The sequence below is a fragment of the Columba livia genome, chromosome 1 (genome assembly GCF_036013475.1).
Source record: "Columba livia isolate bColLiv1 breed racing homer chromosome 1, bColLiv1.pat.W.v2, whole genome shotgun sequence".
NCBI classification, from domain to species: domain Eukaryota; kingdom Metazoa; phylum Chordata; class Aves; order Columbiformes; family Columbidae; genus Columba; species Columba livia.
In genome coordinates, this window is record NC_088602.1 from 2760038 (window position 1) to 2778224 (window position 18187).

Here is an 18187-nt window from a genome sequence, read left to right on the forward strand (position 1 = left end):
AGTTCAAGGTTGGAAGCTTGGTGTTTCAAGGGCATCTCAGGTCTCCACCAGGATTTGGGGAGGGGGCTGGAAATGGGGTTGTGACAAGATGCCTTTTCACAGAGGATTGTGCAAACAGAGGAGCATGATCTGATCTCCTGCTCTACCACCGGTAGCATCAAATGGGGCTGCAAAACCCACCCAGCCAAGATGTTTGATCAACTTTTTTTGGGGGTTCTCTGCTTTGACACATCCTTTTTAGCAAAGGCAGGAGCCTCCAGCACTGAGCTGAGACCTTGCAGCTCATCTCATGGGTGATGAGCCACAACCAGGCAGCTTTCAGCTCTCTGGGAGGATCTGAAGAGTTGCTGTTCCTGTCTAAATTGGGACGTTTTGGGGCGCAAAAGGCTGTTTTACATGCTTTCCCATGCCCTATACTAGGCAGGGCTCAGACATGAGGGCTCAAACCCTTCCCTGGAGTGTGGGAAGGATGCTTCGTGAGCATACGTGTGCTTATATATGTCTGCACCTGTGTGTGTACATGTGTACATGGGTGCATTCCAGGTGTGACAATCCAGCTGCTTCCCAAGATACACACCAAGATGTAGCTGTTTAGCCTTTGCTTCAAACTGCAGGTATTTGGGGAGAAAGAAAAAGAAAGAAAAAGGGATATTTTAAACTTTCAGGCTTTCCTGAGCATCTATTTGTCAAGGAGTCTGCAAATATTAGTATTAAACCCATGGAAGCCTTAAAATAAACTCCTCACAAAGCTGGGTGATTGTCAGGTTATTTCAAACAGCTGCTGGTTTTGTTTCTTCCAAACAAAACACTTTCTTAGCCTATCCATTTTTGGGAATTTCTGCAATAATATGATTAGTTTGTGGAATTTGGGAATCTCCTCCCTTTGTTTGAACCCAATACTGGTCTGGATGGCTTTGGGACACCTTTCCTTGCTCGTTATTGATCATGTAACAAGCATCTTCCCAAGACATAAGGCGGTTGTAGAATGGGGAGTGTTGGTCTCTTCTCCAAAGGAACAAGCGCCAGGAGCAGAGGAAACGGCCTCAAGTTGCGCCAGGGGAGGTTGAGGTTGGATCTGGGGAACAATTTCTTGCCGAAAGGGCTGTGGGGCATTGGAACAGGCTGCCCAGGGCAGTGCTGGAGTCACCATCACTGGAAGGTTGGACAGACGGACATGAGGTTCTCAGGGACATGGGGCAGTGCCAGGGGTGGGTTATAGCTGGACTCAATGATCTTGAGGGTCTCTTCCAATGAAAATAATTCTGTGATTCTGCCTAGATCAGAAATGACTAAGAGGGGCAGACAGGCTTATTCCTCAGAAAACTAAGCCCTGAGGAGGAAAATCAGAAGAAAAACGAAACCAGGACTCACAACATGAAAAAGAAGCTTACGTATCAAACGATTTACAGGAGCAACGTGGCTCACTGCCTGCCTTCACCAGATTAAGGACCTGCTTACTAGAAGGGCACCATCGAGAAGGAAAAGCCCTGTGCTGGGATGCTGGGAAGGTCTCGCAGAAGTGTGCCACCCTCCAGCCCGTACGGTAGATTTGTTTGCTTGGCAGGAAACCATCTATGCTCTTAACTTTCTCTTCCTGCTCCCAGCGCTAAGAGATATTTACAAAAAGTGGGTTTGGTTTGTGTTTTTTTTTCATTTTGGTTTCTCTGAAGTAAATGCACAATCTCTGTGCTCCCCGCCAATGGATATTATTCTTGCTTAATTCTCATTCTTGGGTTTGAGTGACTCACATGAGCTACAGAGGAGTCGTTGCAGGGAAAACTTGGGTGTGATGCTGTAAAACCCATGAGCTAAAGCTCTTCCCATGCGAGTCCTTCATCCACATGGCATTCACCCCTGGAGTTTTCAGAGAGCGTATTTTGAGATGACTAATTTAACAACTCTGGGGCTTTCAGCTATTTATTTGGATTCATGCATTTGAGTCTTTGTGTTTTAACAACTATAAGGGCTGCAAATTTTTTAAAAAGAGAAGCCGAAGCAGAGCTTTCCCCCATGGTTCAGGGGACCATGAAGTGCTTCTCCACCCCACACTGCAGGGCAGTGGGCATTTACCATGTCTGCATCTTAAAGATGTTTCTAGAAGATCAGGTGCAGCAAAAAGGCACAAAAATAATTTGAAGGCTGGAAAAATCAGCCTCGGGATGAGAACGAAGGAATTAGAGCTACTCAGATTATTGCTACGGAGATTACCAGATTACCAAATCAAGGTAACTTGTTCACAGTTTTTAATAAAATCATCAACTGAGATGAGCGTTTCCTAAAAGTCTAATTATATTGCAATGGTAAACAAAATATGTAATATTTTGTGGGGACTGATTATGTTCAGGAAACCTCCTGGTGTCTGTAGAGGAAGGTGAGAAGCCTTTGAGAACATGAGTTTTCACTCCAACAGATGGAATAAAACCTCTTGTTTTGGTGACTCTGTGAATTGTTGGGTGTGGCAGAAGAAAAGGCAGCCCATGGGATGGGAGATTAATTACTTAGAGATTTTTTCATTAATTGCTTAATCTAGCAACTTCTTCTGGCCTTCAACAGGGGCGGCCTAGGAGAAGCTATCCAACAAATCCATGGAGATACAACTGAAATCAGCTATTGAATTTGTCATGCTACCAGCGGGGATGGGTTAGAGGGAGGTCTGAAGACCTGATCGGTGGCTTTTGAGGTCCAAAGGTTCACTTTGACCCGCCACATGTAGCCATTCTGGGGTGTACTAGGGTGCTCCAACCTGTCTCCACAGCAAATTTTCACCTGAGACAGTTGAGTTACTCCTCCAGGTCTTCCTGTGTCTGAGAAGCAAAGATGTGGGATGAGCACTGCTGTTACTGGGCTTTCTGGAAAAGGGGAGACAGCAGCAAGGTGGAGTGAAATCCTCCCCAATGAACTGCTTTGTTTGTGGGTGCACCAGGAGCCCTCTCCATCTCAGCTCCATCTCACCTTGCCCAAGGATCAATAGAATCATTGAATCACTTTGGTTGGAAGAGACCCTCAAGGTCATTGAGTCCAGCCATAACCTAAATCTAGCACTGCCCCATGTCCCTGAGAACCTCATCTCCGTCTGTGCAACCCTCCAGGGATGGTGACTCCAGCACTGCCCTGGGCAGCCTGTTCCAATGCCCCACAGCCCTTTGGGGAAGAAATTGTTCCCCACATCCAACCTCAACCTCCCCTGGCGCAACTTGAGGCCGTTTCCTCTGCTCCTGGCGCTTGTTCCTGGGGAGCAGAGCCCGACCCCCCCTGGCTCCAAGCTCCTTTCAGGCAGTTCAGAGATCAGAAGGTCTCCCCTCAGCTCCTGTTCTCCAGCTGAACCCCCCAGGTCCCTCAGCAGCTCCATCACACTTGTGCTCCAGCCTCTCACCAGCTCCGTTCCCTTCTCTCCACTCACTCCAGCACCTCAAGGCCTTTCTAGTGAGGTGATCCCACCACCCTTCTGGTTGGCATTTTGAGCCCTGAGGTGATCTTGGTGCCCCTGGGGCCGTCATTTTCTGTTTTGAGGTGATTCTGGTGCCTCTGGGGCCACCATTTTGAGCCATGAGATGAGGGGCCCAAAACTGCCCCCAAGATTGGCAGTTTGGTCTCCCCAGGTCCAGCACAGGGACGGTCACTGCCCTGGGCCTGCTGGCCACACCAGTGCTGGTACCAGCCAGGAATTCAAGCAAATCCACTTTAGCTCCACAAAAATCATAAGCCCTGCTTTCTGAAAATCATTGGGGACTTTTTTCCCTAAAGCCGTAAAAGTAGTGACATTTATATCACCTGGGAAGCCACAAAACATTTGCTGTAAGCAGATCCCAGGCAAATGTTTCACACCCAAACAACTGCAAATAATTAAACCAGGCCTAAAGGCGATATCAGCATCCCCCAAACGAGGTGGATCCAACACTCACATCCAGTTCTGGAAAAGCAGCAGGGATTTCCAGGGTTTGCAGTCTTTGTATTTCCTTTCTCATATAAAATTTCCCATCTTCCTAAGAGTCCATGTTGACGTTGAGAAGCAGAATATAATTTATCAGCAGGATTACTAACTGCAAAGCACTTTTGTCGAACCTCTGTCCTCATATGTCCTATAAGTCATGCAAGAAATTAATTAAGAAATTAATTCAGTGTCCAGTCTAAACCCCCCAGGTCCCTCAGCCGCTCCCATCACACTTGTGCTCCAGCCCCTCACCAGCTCCGTTCCCTTCTCTCAACTCGCTCCAGCACCTCAAGGCCTTTCTTGGCCTGAGGCACCCAAAACTGAACACAGTATTTGATGAGAAGACCTGTCTCTTGGGGCAACCAGATCTACTATAGACTCCTACAGGTGTTTAGATGCTGAAGGTATCTGCTGTTCAGCCCATGTGTGGACAGCTCTCTCTGGAGCTTGAAACATGCTATGACATTTAACAACTCAGTTTCTATCCCCAGCATCCCCTCTTCTTTGGGGAGAAGGTGGCAGAAGAGTGCTCATAGTCTAAATAAATTTATTTACTATAAGAAATTTGAGGTGTCTGCATGTTACAAAAATAAAAATGTACAGTCATTCTCACAATACCCACTCTTCTTTTTTTTTTTTTTAGTATAAGTTAGTGCTTTTACAAACAAAACAAAAAAAATTCTATATATGTATTTCCAGTTGGTACCTCTCCAATCACTCTGCATCTGAGCAGTGACACCAGCTCATGTGGGACCAGGATCACAGAGGGAGTCCCCTGACAGGACAGGGTTGCCCAAGGTGGTGGTTGGAAGCTGGCTGATGTCAGAAAGGTGGAATCGCCAAGCAGGACCTCAGGAGTGAACTTTGAGCCCTTTCTTGTTGAATTATTCAGAGCACGTAGCACAGTGTTCGCGCTGCTTTTTGGCAACTGTGGGAGACCAGGCAAGACCTGGCCTGGAGTAAAGTTTGTACCAGTTCAGCACTTCAGTTGAATTAATTTCTCCTAATTATTTGTCTCGCCCCCGCGATTGTGCCGTGACCCTGCCCATAAAGCCAAGCTCCCATCACAGGCACAAGGAGAAAAAGGTGCTGCCATGGTGAAACTCTTGTCTTAACCCAACCTTATCGCACAAGTTCACTCGAGGATGAGATGAACCACCCTAAAAATGTCCTCTTTTTCTTTGCCGATCATGCTCAGAGCTGAGATAGTTCCCTCCTTTACCTGCTGTGGCTGTGACATCGTTGGTTGGTACAAGAGGCCTCCGTGGGACCATGACTCCACCGAGCCGGGACCACAAGAAGCTCCAGTTGACCCTTGGCTGAACTTGGCTGGTGTGTCTTGATCTCCACCAAGACACTTCACAAGAAGGAGGGATGGGAGAAACTAAGACGAGGTCTGAGGAATTGGTCTATGCCAGGATCAAATGTGTTTTTCTAGTCCTAAAATAGAGCCAGGGCTGCTTTTACAAAACATGACTCGTCCAGTGCTGCAGCACTAGCAATTTTCATTTTTGGGGTGAGGAATCAACATCCTTGTGTCAAGGAAACCACGGGCCTGGGCTCTCAGCCCTCCAACCCAGCAATTACAGAGAGAAACACCAAGTGGACCTTCTGGTGGAGTGTTTTGTGGATATTTTCTCCAGTTTACTTTGAACTGTCCTGGTTGATGTGGGATGGAAGGCCAAACCCAGACAGGACTGGGGTTAGGCTTTACTTAGCACCACGTTTACTGATATGGCTCCTAAACCCAAATTTCCCAGGGAAGGTCCACACTTTCAGTAAGGGATACACTGACTGGCTCCAGTGGAGCACTGGAATTACTGTGATTATGAGGAGACCACACAGCAGTATCTGGGCAGCATTTTGGGTCACAGCAAGCTCCTAAAGGTCCCAGAGGTGAGCACCAATGAGGATGTGGCAGCACTCAGCCAAGGGAATGAGCAACAGTCTTCGCTTCTTGGCTGGAAATGTAAGTCACTAACAAAGGGGTCAAAAACAAGACATGAAGAGCTCACCCTGAATTTTAATGAGCTGGAGATGATTATTAAAGTTAGTAGCTGGGTGAAAGCTACGGGTTTCTAAAAGCTTTCCCAGGGTGAACGTTGCTATTGGAACGCACTAACGGGTCTTTTGGAAGATGTTCACCCTGCTGAAGAAACCTACAGGTGCTTCAGTAAACTGGAGTGGGATGTTACCAGTAAAGTCTAGTGGGATGGTACCAGTAAACGCCAATGGGATGGTACCTGTATACTCCAGTGGGAAGGAAGGTCCACCAGCACCCTTTTTTAATGGGAAGCCAACCCTTGGACAGGAGCTGTGAGCCCCCTCCCAACTCTGCCAGCAGAGTCCGGGCCTTGAAGCTTAGGAGAGCATTTCTCCAGGGATGTAAAGCTGTGGGAGACACTTTCCCGCTGTGGGTGGTATTTGCACTTGACATTTTCATCGACCTGTTTATTGGAATCTGAGCCTCTTCATCGACCGAAAGCCTTTCCTCCCTTGCCAAGGCGCAGAGAAACCCACGCTGTGCCAGGGAATCTGGAGAAAGGCAGATGGATTTCTTCAGGGGGACCTTTTGCACACAGCGTTTCTGCTTTGGAAAATGATCACTGGAAAAAGACATTAAGGGCGTGATTGTTTTTTTTCTTTAGCAGATTTGGCCACCACGATAGAGGTCACCCAGCCTAATGGGTGGAGAGCTGCCATTCAGCACTGAACAGGCGTAGACGAAGAGGGGGAGATACAGGGTTTGTGTTTAACCACAGCAGCATCTTCCTGACAAAAAAACATGTTTGAAACAGCGACAAGCAGAAAAGCTCATTTAACATGGCCCATAATGAAGTGGGTGCAAACCAAGGCACCACAAACACCAAGAGCCTCGGACCCCAAAGCATCCTGACCTCCCATTGCATATTCTGTCGCAGAGATGGTGCAGAGCTAGGATTTCACATCCTTGGGTAATGTGTCCGTGTCGTTGCTGGTTCCCAGGGGACTGTTGGGCACGATCCCCAGAGCCATTTCGTTTTGAGGCTTCCACATCATTTTGTTGCCTGCAAACTTCATAAATCGTTGTCCTGCTAAGAAATACAAAATGGGATCCAAGCAGCTGTTGGTGCTTGCTAGGGGACGAGTCACCTTATAGGCTAAATTGATGGCGTTGAGGGTCTGACAGCTCAAGTCCCAGCTCCGGAAGGAGTAGTACAAGGTACGAGTGACATGGAAAGGAAGAAAACAAACGATGAAGACCACCAAGACGATGATTATCATCTTGACCGACTTCTTTTTAGATCGGGACAGCCGGGAGATGCCCCATGTGGGCTGCAGCAGCCTCCGGGCCATTAGACAGTAGCAGATGATGATGATGAGGAAAGGGATGCAGAAGAGCAGCACCAGCATCACCGAACTGTAAATGACAAACTGGCCAAAGAGGTCCTTGCTGGACGTGTCGTGGCAGGTGATGGTGTCCCGCCTCACGGTGGTGGTGACGAAGAAGAGCACGGGAGACTGGCACACGACGGTCACCACCCACACGATAATGGACACCCTCCGGGCATAGCGAACATGTCCCCACTGCAGCGACTTCAGCGGGTAGCAGATGCCCAGGAATCGATGGATGCTGATGCAGAGGAGGAAAAGGATGCTGCAGTAGAGGTTGGTGTAAAACAAGAAGCGGACTATCTTACACAAGCCCACGCTGAAGGGCCAGTTGTCCCCCATGGCGTAATAATACACTAGGAGGGGCAGGGAGACCACGTAGAGTGTGTCGGATATAGCCAGGTTGAACATGTACGTGGTAGAGGCATTCCAGGTCTTGATCCTGAAGATGAAGCCGTAGAGGGCCAGCAGGTTGAGAAAGAGCCCCACCACGCACACGATGCCATAGGTGACAGGCAGCAGGATATACTTGAAGTCCTCGTCAAACATGCACTTGTAGTCATTGTCTCCTGTGTCACCTGGGTCCAAGGAGCTGTTGATGACTCTAGTCCAGGCTGGAGGAGTTGTTAGGTTTGCCATTGCCCTGGGGGGAAAGTAAAGAGGCTGTAAGGACATGGAGGTAAGGAGTCTCTGGAAGAGCTGGCTTAGATGAGAAAACCCTAGTGCTATAATGCTGTGACACATTGCGTGGCCTACACTGTCATAATTACTATATGCTATGTCTATACCCTTCCTTTCTCCTTCTGTCAAGGTTGCCATCAACACTTGGCTGCTTCTATCCAAAAGCTACCTGCAAGCACGCTCGCTGTCTGGCAGACAGTGCCACCTCATTGCAGGTGACAATGACGTGAGAGGTGGCATCGCATACCCACAAAGACCACGGCCTATTGCGTTGGGTGTTGACACATCCAAGATAGTCCCTAGCATGGGGGACTTAGAGTCAAACAAATAAAGGGAGTTTTATTCATTCTCATTTTTCATCTGGCACGTGGAGGAGGAATTAAGCTGCTCTAAAGTCACCAGTAAATCACAGGCCACACCCGGGGGTCAATTCATATCTCCTGCGGCCCAGTTCAATGTCCAACCCCCCCTTCCCACCAGGCTCATGCAGAAATTTAGTCTCCTGTGCTACAGAACGGAAAAGATGCTCCTTTCTGTGCTTAACCACTCATGAGAAGTGACTCAGCTGAGCACCGTGAAAGGTGGATCCTACTGAACCCCAGGCAGAAAGGGCAGGAAAAGGGAACCATGATCTTCAGTGAAGAATTCTGATGGCTGGCCAAAGGGACTGTGTTCTCCAACACAAGGGCTCTGCCTGGGTTGGCTGTTGATGATCGCAGTATAGTTCGGGTTGGAAGGGACCTTCCCAGCTCCCCCAGTGCCCCCCTGCCATGAGCAGGGACATCTTCACCAGCTCAGGTTGCTCAGAGCCCCGTCCATCCTGGCCTGGGATGTCTCCAGGGATGGTTCATCCACCACCTCTCTGGACAACCTGGGACAGGCTCTCACCACCCTCAGGGACAACAATTTCTTCCTCTGCCTGGCCCGAATCTCCCTCCTTTAGTTTCAAACCATCACCCCTTGTCCTAACACAACAGGCCCTGCTCAAAAGTCTGTCCCCATCTTTCTTCTCTGCCCCTTTTAAGTCCGGAAAGGCCGCACTAAGGTCTCCCCGGAGCTTCTCTTCTCCAGCTGAACACCCCAACTCTCTCAGCCTGTCCTCCCAGCAGAGCTGTTCCAGCCTCACATCATTTCTGTAGCTCCTCTGGCCCCTCTCCAGCAGGTGATGATGGTTTTTTAATGGGTTTAGTGTTGGGCTGATGGTGACCATCTCACTGGTCCTACTTCCCGGCCTTGAGACCTGCTCCTCCAGCATCACCATCACCGGAAAGTCTGCCTATGACTGTGCAAAGCTGTTTTATGCATGAGAATGACCATTTGAGACGAGAAAAATGGACTTGAAAGAGCCTGTGCAGACACAGAGTCTGGCACTGTCTGTATCAATAGAGACAAGGGCCCCTTTGTGCGTGAGACACAGCCCACGGCCCAGCCAACACATGATCACTCAGCAATCCCATCAGTTAGGAGTCAAATTAATATGCTTTTGCCTTGCTTCCCACAAAACAAGCTGGTTTATCTCAGGGGACACGATGTGCTGGGCCCTGTGCTGCTGGACCCTGTCACGGGGAGCTTGGGGAAACAGGTTGTGGGGAGATGGACAGGCTGGAGAGTAGGGCAGGGAAAAATCTAATGAAATATAACAAGGGCAAGTGTAGAGTCTTGTATCTGGGCAGGAACAACCCCAGGTTCCAGCGCAAGTTGGGGAATGTCCTATTAGAGAGCAGTGTAGGGGAAAGGGACCTGGGGGTCCTGGGGACAGCAGGGTGACCATGAACCAGCACTGGGCCCTTGTGGCCAGGAAGGCCAATGGTACCTGGGGTGGATGAGAAGGGGAGTGGTCAGTAGGTCAGAGAGGTTCTCCTGCCCCTCTGCTCTGCCCTGGGGAGACCACACCTGGAATATTGTGTCCAGCTGTGGCCCCTCAGTTCCAGCAGGACAGGGAACTGCTGGAGAGAGTCCAGTGCAGCCACCAAGATGCTGAAGGGAGTGGAGCATCTCCCGTGTGAGGAAAGGCTGAGGGAGCTGGGGCTCTGGAGCTGGACAAGAGGAGACTGAGGGGACACTCATTAATGTTTACAGATATCTAAAGGGTGAGTGTCAGGAGGATGGAGCCAGGCTCTTCTTGGTGACAACCAATGGTAGGACAAGGGGTAATGGCCACAAACTGGAACACAAAAGGTTCCACTTAAATATGAGAAGCAACTTGTTCCTGGTGAGGGTGGCAGAGCCTGGCCCAGGCTGCCCAGGGGGGTTGTGGAGTCTCCTTCTGTGCAGACATTCCAACCCGCCTGGACACCTTCCTGTGTAACCTCATCTGGGTGTTCCTGCTCCATGGGGGGATTGCACTGGATGAGCTTTCCACATCCCTTCCAGTCCCTGACATTCTGGGATTCTGTGAGATGAATCCAGCACAGGAGCTCAGAGACCCGGAAGCTACTGCAGGAGACAAGGTTTCGGTAAAGGTGCCCTTTAGGTACGTGGGATGTGCCCTGACCCAAATCTCACCATGATTTTAGGTGGAAAAGAGCAACAACCAGCCTTCTCAGCTAAATGGTTCAGCTCTGGTGCCGCCATGGTGCAGGACGGCATGGGAATGCCCCTTTGTGCAAACAAGCACCGTTTTGACCTCAAACTATCCTGAAACTACCTCAAATTTAAATCCTGCAGAGAAGGAGGCAACGAGGGTCTCCTGGAATCTGCCAGCCTGGATGACCTCTCACCAAAGCGAAGCACTATGGCATTAAACAGCACCTTGACAGCTCATAGCTGATGGAGAAAGGGGTGAAGTGATGCATCCAGCCCATCCATGGCGATGAGCTCAGCCCTTGCTCCAGGGGCTGGATCAAACCGCCTGCCCAGATGTGGCATGGACGCGATCCCTGATGATGTTTCCCCCATTTCGCTGCTTTTCCCCTCAGAGTGGACCACAAGCATCATTGGCCAAGGCTCACGTTTCCCAAGGACGTGGGCAAAAACCACACACACGTGCACACCCTGAGTAATCTGAAACATCTGCAAAAACCCAAACTTAACTCTGGGAACCACTCTGCAAAGAACGTGAGGAACCAGGACCCATGTCAGACTGCCCAGGCCCCAGGGTTTTGCTTTTCCTGCTCCTGGTTCAGTTTTGATCACATCACCCTTCATCTTGCTTCCCCAAGTCCTCAGCAATGGGGCTGTCCCTGTGGATGGAGAGGGGTGACAGCGCTCGGGCAGATGGGAAAACACATTCCAGCTGCTCTTACTCCAACTTCTCTCTTCCCTCTGAGGTTTGCAGATCTGCGGCCAATGAGACAGAGGTTGCCCGCAGACCTGGCAGCAGATTAAACGGGTCGGACAGGCCACCGTGACTGAAAGAAGCAACACAAGACACCCTAAAAGGCACAGGGAAGGGTTATAGACCTCCAGAGACTTCAGCCTTGCATGTGGTTTGTCTATGTCCCCTGCAGATAACCAGCCACCCAGCTCTGAAGCATCAATGGGGACAAGATCACCCCATCCTGCAGCCTACATCCCCATGGGATCCTGCGACCCCAGCTAGAAAACACAACAAGGCATTTGGAACCCATCTGTAAATCAAGGTGGGGAATCTCCTCCAACGTGAAGGGCAGCATGGGCCAAGCTGCACATCTCCATCAGAGCAACAGAGATGGTGAGGGGCTGGAGCACAAGTGTGATGGGAGCGGCTGAGGGACCTGGGGGGTTCAGCTGGAGAACAGGAGCTGAGGGGAGACCTTCTGATCTCTGAACTGCCTGAAAGGAGCTTGGAGCCAGGGGGGGTCGGGCTCTGCTCCCCAGGAACAAGCGCCAGGAGCAGAGGAAACGGCCTCAAGTTGCACCAGGGGAGGTTGAGGTTGGATGTGGGGAACAATTTCTTCCCCAAAGGGCTGTGGGGCATTGGAACAGGCTGCCCAGGGCAGTGCTGGAGTCACCATCCCTGGAGGGCTGGACAGACGGACATGAGGTTCTCAGGACATGGGGCAGTGCCAGGGGTGGGTTATGGTTGGACTCGATGGTCTTGAGAGTCTTTTCCAAACAAAATGATTCTACGATTCCATGATCCTCAGCACAAGGAGCAAACAGGACTCTCTGGTTGGCTTGAACAGGGTAATCACGGAGACAAAACCCTGCTCACAAGGCAGCCTTGTCCTTGCCCTTTTGCTCTCCCTCCTTTTCCTTCTGAAAATGCAAAAGCCTTTCTTTTTTCTTTTATGTTCTTTATTTCTTTTCCCCTCGTTTTGCACAGAATCCCTGGGACAAAACTTTCTGTGTCTATCTTGGCTATGGCCACGGTCCACCCCTTCATCCCCAGCCCCGTTGCATTCGCTGGGAGCCAGACGGAGAGGACACGGCCAGCCAAGGCGTGCGAAGGCACAAAAGCCAGCAGCTGCCCTTTCCTCTGCCTACGGGCTGGGTGGCACGAACAGCAGCTCTTACAGTGACGCATCGAGCAGCCAGCAGGGACGAGAGGAGGGAGAAAGCAACAGGATGAATGCTTCTGTGACTACCAAAAGCAATCACACCAAGATGCTTTGGTGAGGACCACCTGCATCTGCTTCATCGGCTCTCCTGGACCTTGTCATGGCAGGAGGTTTTTTCTCCGGCATTCATAGAATCACAGAAGGGTTTGGGTTGGATGGACCTTCCCAGTCCCCCCAGTGCCACCCCTGCCATGAGCAGGGACATCTTCACCAGCTCAGGTTGCTCAGAGCCCCGTCCAGCCTGGCCTGGGATGTCTCCAGGGATGGTTCATCCAGCACCTCTCTGGACAACCTGGGACAGGCTCTCACCACTTTTAGGGGCAACAATTCCTTCCTCATGTCTAGATCAGTGTTGCAATCCCAGCAGGCATGTGCCCTCAGATATAATATATATCCCCACAGGCATGTGGATATGATATCAGCATCCCAAAACACCCCCGTAACAGTATCCACCGCGGCTGAGCAGGGGACATTTAGATGAGTCAATACGGGGAAGGAGGGGGGTGACATCGGAGAAGGTCACGGGCAGCTGAGGGATGAGCAGCACCCAGGGCCAGCACAGCGGGACCAAGGGCTGGACACTGAATCACCGAGTAAAAGGCTTTAGTCCCGATTTCTGCCCCATTTTTCAGCATTCCTGGTGCCATCCGAGGTGTCACCACCCATCCCGCCGTGATTTGTGCTTGGGGATCTGCCAGCAGAAGCAAAGTCACGGAAGCAAACAAAGCGCCAACCAAATCACGGCTGCGATTAATGCATTTTCACGTTGGGGGGGGCTGATGAGGTTTAATTGACCTTCCCAAATAATTAATGCGGATTAATTTATCAGCAGGACCTCACAGACACAGCCCTTCATTCTGCTGGTGTGAAGCCCTGGGAAATCAAACCCACGTGGCACAGAAGCACCGGCTGTGACCGCAGCTCACATCATTTTACGCCGGAGGTCGAAACCACGACCCATTCATCACATCTTCCCCCGCCCCGACTCCTTTGCACCAGACCCAAGGAGATTGTGGGTGTTTTCCCTGCCCTAATTTCTAGGAATTTAGTAGACTCATCAAAATCCTCACCCTGGACCGGGAACTACGTTGGGAAGCAAATGACCTGGCATCTTTTTTCCTCTCCTTTGGGACCGTGGTTGAAACCCTCCAACAACCAAAAGCAAACAGACAGCGCGTTCAGATGCTGCCCAGCCTGTCTGGTTGGGAGGCGTGAGATAGGACCGGGCTGAAATTTGGGCCAAACTGCCTGCTTTTCATCTGTCCTTTCCACTTGGCTCCTTTCTGCTGTGGTGACCTGCAGTGCCTTTCTCCTCTGGGCCGGCTCCGGCCACCAACATGGGGTGGGGACATCCCCAGATGTCATGGTCCCACCATCCACATTGCCCCCCGGTGCTTCTCCCAAGGCAAGACACCTCCAATATACCCAAAAAGCAAGTTTTATCAGCCTAAGGGGCTCTACCAATCTCCTTGCCCAGAGTCCCAGGCGACATCCCTCTTCTATCCCCCAGGGGTCTGATTTACCCCTTCCCCCATGCACAAAATAATCAGAAACTCTCATTCCTCCCCAAATAAGCTTGCAAAGAATCTGTGTTTCTCTTATTTTCACCCAAAAAGCACCTCAGAGGGCATTGGTGGCTGGCAGAACTGGAGCTGCTCCACCAAAGCGGTCCCGTGCCTCAGTTTCCCCTCCTGCCCCCAGGCTGAGGAGCCGCAGAATTCAACTTGTTTTCTCCATTAAATCTGCTTTTATGGGGGAGTTTCAGTTTCCCATAAGGTTTTTCAGTCACAGCCTAAAAAGGAGAGAAGCGCTTTGTATAAAAGATACAATGACTTACAAAGAACTTTGTGACTTTGCTTGTAGGTCAATAAAAGGTTTCGCTTCGTGCCAAATGACTTTTTCTCGGAATTCCTGTTTTCCCCAAGAAACTCCTGAACTCCTCCCTGAATTGATCTCCCTTTGAGCCTCCGTTTCCCAAGCGGTGCCAAAACCTCCCATGCTCATTCACACCGTGAAAGTCAATCCGGATTAACCAAACTGTGGCTTTGGAGTGAATTAGACAAAAGCATTAAACCCACTGATGCCGGCGCTCGTGTGTAATTAAAGCCGCCTTCATTTGGTTGAACCTGACTCGGTTCCCAGCACAACAGGTCTCCAGGGATGGATCCTGCTGGAAGCAAAGGTCACCCTGAACGATATTTAATCCCTTAATCGCCAGAACAAACCTTTCTCTTTCTACTATTGCTAAGGTGATGCTCGCTGTGTGTTTTTCCCCTGCATCCCGACATCACCGGCCCTTCGGGAGACCCTGCAGCATCCCACAGGGATAGGGGAAGATTACATCCTATTTGAGACCCTAAGCTTTGATTTTTAATTATTGCATGGGTAAGAAATGGGGTTCTCGCATCCTTTTGGCTTCCTGGGGACTGATAAAGCCCTTGGCTGGTTTTTATACCAGGAATTTGGCTTTGGTTCTGGTCGCACCAGGAGAAGAGTGTGGGACCGGTGTCTGGTCGATCACCTGCTTTTGGGAGCTGTTCGACACTACAACTAACTCAGTATCTGGGAAAAAAATGACATTTCCACGGAGAACTAACAGCCTCCTGCCCAAACCAAGGGAGTCACCCATCAACACCACAACCTCCCCAGTGAAACCAGCAAAACTCTGGGAGATAACAGGCATCCGAGACTGGGGATAACACAATTATCGGGCTCAACCACAGCACCGGCAGTTACCGTGAAGCCAAAGCAGCACCAAGCCCCAGAAAACCCCATGTGGTGCAGAATTTGGGGGGATAATTTTCTCCTCCATAAGGAGGAACCAAAGAGTCTTTGCTTCATGGATCGGTTCCCATGAAGGCTTTAACGAGGGATGTTCAGCATTGAGGAGGGACGATGGTGTGGCCGGCAGCACGCTCCGCTGCCAGCAAACTATTCATGGCTTTGGCTTTATGTCAAAACAACAAGATAGAAATCGCATCGGGCAGAGACAGGGTAAAAAGCCACCCAGTGCCAGGACAGTCAAAAAATACTTCTCAGAGGTTTTATAACCCTCTAAACCCCGGGATGTGGCCACGCTCGGGGACTTGGCAGAATATTTCAGGGTCTCCCCATTCAGTCCTTAACCCACCGAGGTCGAATGCCAAAGTTGCCTTTGCCTAAAGGAGGAAGAGGAACCCGGGTATATGTTGAAATGGCCCAATTTCAGCAGCTGCCACCCTTGTGCCAGGGGCACCGTCCCCCGCACTGGTGACCCCCCGGGACTGGGGTTTGCTGCTCATGTACAGGAAGGCAGTGGGTTGCCAAATGGGTTTTGCAATAAGCCGATAAGAAAACCGGAGCAGAAAAAAGAAATAAGATGTTTTTCCTTTAATTTTGCTCCTGTAGTGATGCCACTCAGAGTCTCATTCTGGGGAAAAAAAGGCGTTTTTGGGGTTAGGAGCTATTAAAGTGAGTCAAAGGGTTTGAAAATAGAGTCTCGTCGATCTCGGTGCAAATTACACAGAGACTCCAGCATGTGAAGGGGTGGAAAAACACAAGCTGGAGTAAAGCAGGGAGTCAAGTCTGTGGCTTTTACCAGGGGTTTGTACAGGAAAATCCTGATAAACAGCCAGCAAATTCCCCCAGGAAGAGAGAAAGCAAAAAAAGCAATTATTGGGATTAATACATAAACAAGGAAATAATTTAGGCAGAGAGGAACAAACAGAACCCATGAGGCTTCCTCGAGTGCCCGGCTCGGACCCTTCATGCCAGCACCAGCAGCTGCTGCTCCGGCCATTCCGTCTTTGGGTCAGTTTGGGAGGTTTTGGGACAGTTTTAGTGGCAGCACGTGGGGTGCGAGCTGCCCCCCACAACGAGGAGAACTGGGGTTCAGCTCTGCCCTCGCAGTGCCCCCCTCCTTTCTTTGGCTGCACGGGGACCCTGTGTCACCCATGTCACCCACCCGGCACCAAGTGCCACCCCCACCCCGTGTGTCTGTGTCCCCCCCGCCCCGTGTTGTGTGTCCCACCCGTGTTGTGTGTCCCACCCGTGTGCCCCAATCGCACGCCGGGGGTCGCCTCCCCGTGTCCCGCGCTGTCGCTCAATGTCCCGCGTGGGCAGGACACGCACCCCCCTCTGTCCCCCCGCTCACCGGGCTGGTGGCTCCGTGTCGATCGTTCAGGCGGGTGGCGGAGGTGGCTCCATCCCGGGGTTCTCTCCTTCCCCCCCCACGTCCGTGCTCGGTCCCCTTGTCCCCCCCCGGTCGCCAGCACCGCGTGTGGACCGGGCGCGGGGCCGCACCGCCCTCCCCGGGGTGGGAACGGGGCAGGACCGGGCCAGGACCGCGCCCCCCCGGGGCTGGGACCGCCCAACTCCCGGGATGGGATTGGGACAGGAGCCGGGTATGGAGCCATGGATGGGATCAGGGCTGGGAGCGGGGCCAAACACCCCCCCCGGCGGGGTGAGACAGAGACAGGAGCCCGATCGCTCCCCCCGCCGAGCCCCACTGGGAACGGGACCATGATGGGATCGGGACTGGGACCCAGAGCGCACTGTCCCTACCGGGGATGGGACAGAGGGTGATGTTAGGACAGGACCCCTCCCCCCGCGGTTCAAGGATGGGACAATGGGTGAGATGGGGGCAAGAGACCCCCCTCCGAGATTGGGGACAGACACTCTGCTCTCCCCGCCCCACCCCGGGGGCTGGGACAGGGAACAGGAGCGCGATCGCTGCCCCCCCGCCCCACTGGAGAAGGGACCATGGATGGGAGCGGGGGTAACTCCGGCGCTGGGGATAGGACAGCAGTTCCCTTCCCGTCTGGGGATGGGAGGGATCAGGGGTGCTAGGACAGGACACCCCCCTCAAATAATGGAAACAGGGGCAGGATCGGGGCAGGAGCCTCCCAGTCTGGGGATCGGACTGGGGGTGATGTTAGGACAGGACCACCCCTCTCCAAGGATGGAAGAATGGGTGGGATGGGGGCAGGACCCCCCAACTCCGGGGCTGGGACCATGGATGGGATCAGGGCTGGGACCAGGGCTGGATCCTGGGGAGCTGGGGCCAGTCACTCCCTCCATACCCAACGTCCCCCCATCCTCAGCAGGCTCAGAGCCTGTCCCCAGAGACCTCAGTTCCCAAAGAGTTGTCCCCCAACTTGGGGGTGTCCTGGTGACCTCCCCACTGCATGCCAGGGTGCCCTGGGACTGCCCACTGTCTCTTACCCAGGGCATGGAGCAGCCCCATGGGGCAAGGGGGTGTCAGCACCAACCCTGGAGGAGAAAAAAGTGCTTCTGGACCAGCTGGATGAGCCCAGTTTGGGGCTCTTGCCATGGCCAGCCTGATGTGGGGCACTGTCCCACCATGGGTGACATCAAGCTGTGTCCCATTCAGCCCAGAGAGGGTACCAATGTGCCGCAGGTGATGCCCCACAGCACATCACAGGATCCCAGAATGTCAGGGGTTGGAAGGGACGTGGAAAGCTCATCCAGTGCAATCCCCCCATGGAGCAGGAACACCCAGATGAGGTTACACAGGAAGGTGTCCAGGCGGGTTGGAATGTCTGCAGAGAAGGAGACTCCACAACCTCCCTGGGCAGCCTGGGCCAGGCTCTGCTACCCTCACCGTGAAGAAGTTTCTTCTCATACTTAAGTGGAAACTCCTGTGTTCCAGTTTGTACCCATTGCCCCTTGTCTTATCATTGGTCTTATCATCCCTCGTTGCTTCATGTCTGAAGGGAGCCAA

At 51.8% G+C, this 18187-nt stretch overlaps 1 protein-coding gene across 2 annotated transcripts; it reads right to left on the minus strand.

Moving 5' to 3' along the window:
* Positions 1-4461: 4461 nt before the first annotated feature.
* On the minus strand, positions 4462-16773 carry P2RY2 (purinergic receptor P2Y2). Of its 2 annotated transcripts, none has more exons than XM_005500611.3 (2): positions 16598-16773; positions 4462-7946 (listed from the first exon to the last, which is right to left on the minus strand). In XM_005500611.3, the coding sequence occupies exon 2, from the start codon at positions 7940-7942 to the stop codon at positions 6866-6868; it is 1077 nt and encodes a 358-aa protein (XP_005500668.2). In that variant the 5' UTR covers positions 7943-7946; positions 16598-16773; the 3' UTR covers positions 4462-6865. The 2 variants fall into 2 exon arrangements, with proteins under 2 accessions (XP_005500668.2, XP_021140779.2); XM_021285104.2 differs by having other exon boundaries at positions 16576-16762.
* Between the last annotated feature and the right edge of the window lie 1414 nt (positions 16774-18187).

Excerpts from the sequence above, each read along its gene's own strand:
- P2RY2 (XM_005500611.3), bottom strand. The coding sequence starts at position 7,942 with ATGGCAAACCTAACAACTCCTCCAGCCTGGACTAGAGTCATCAACAGC.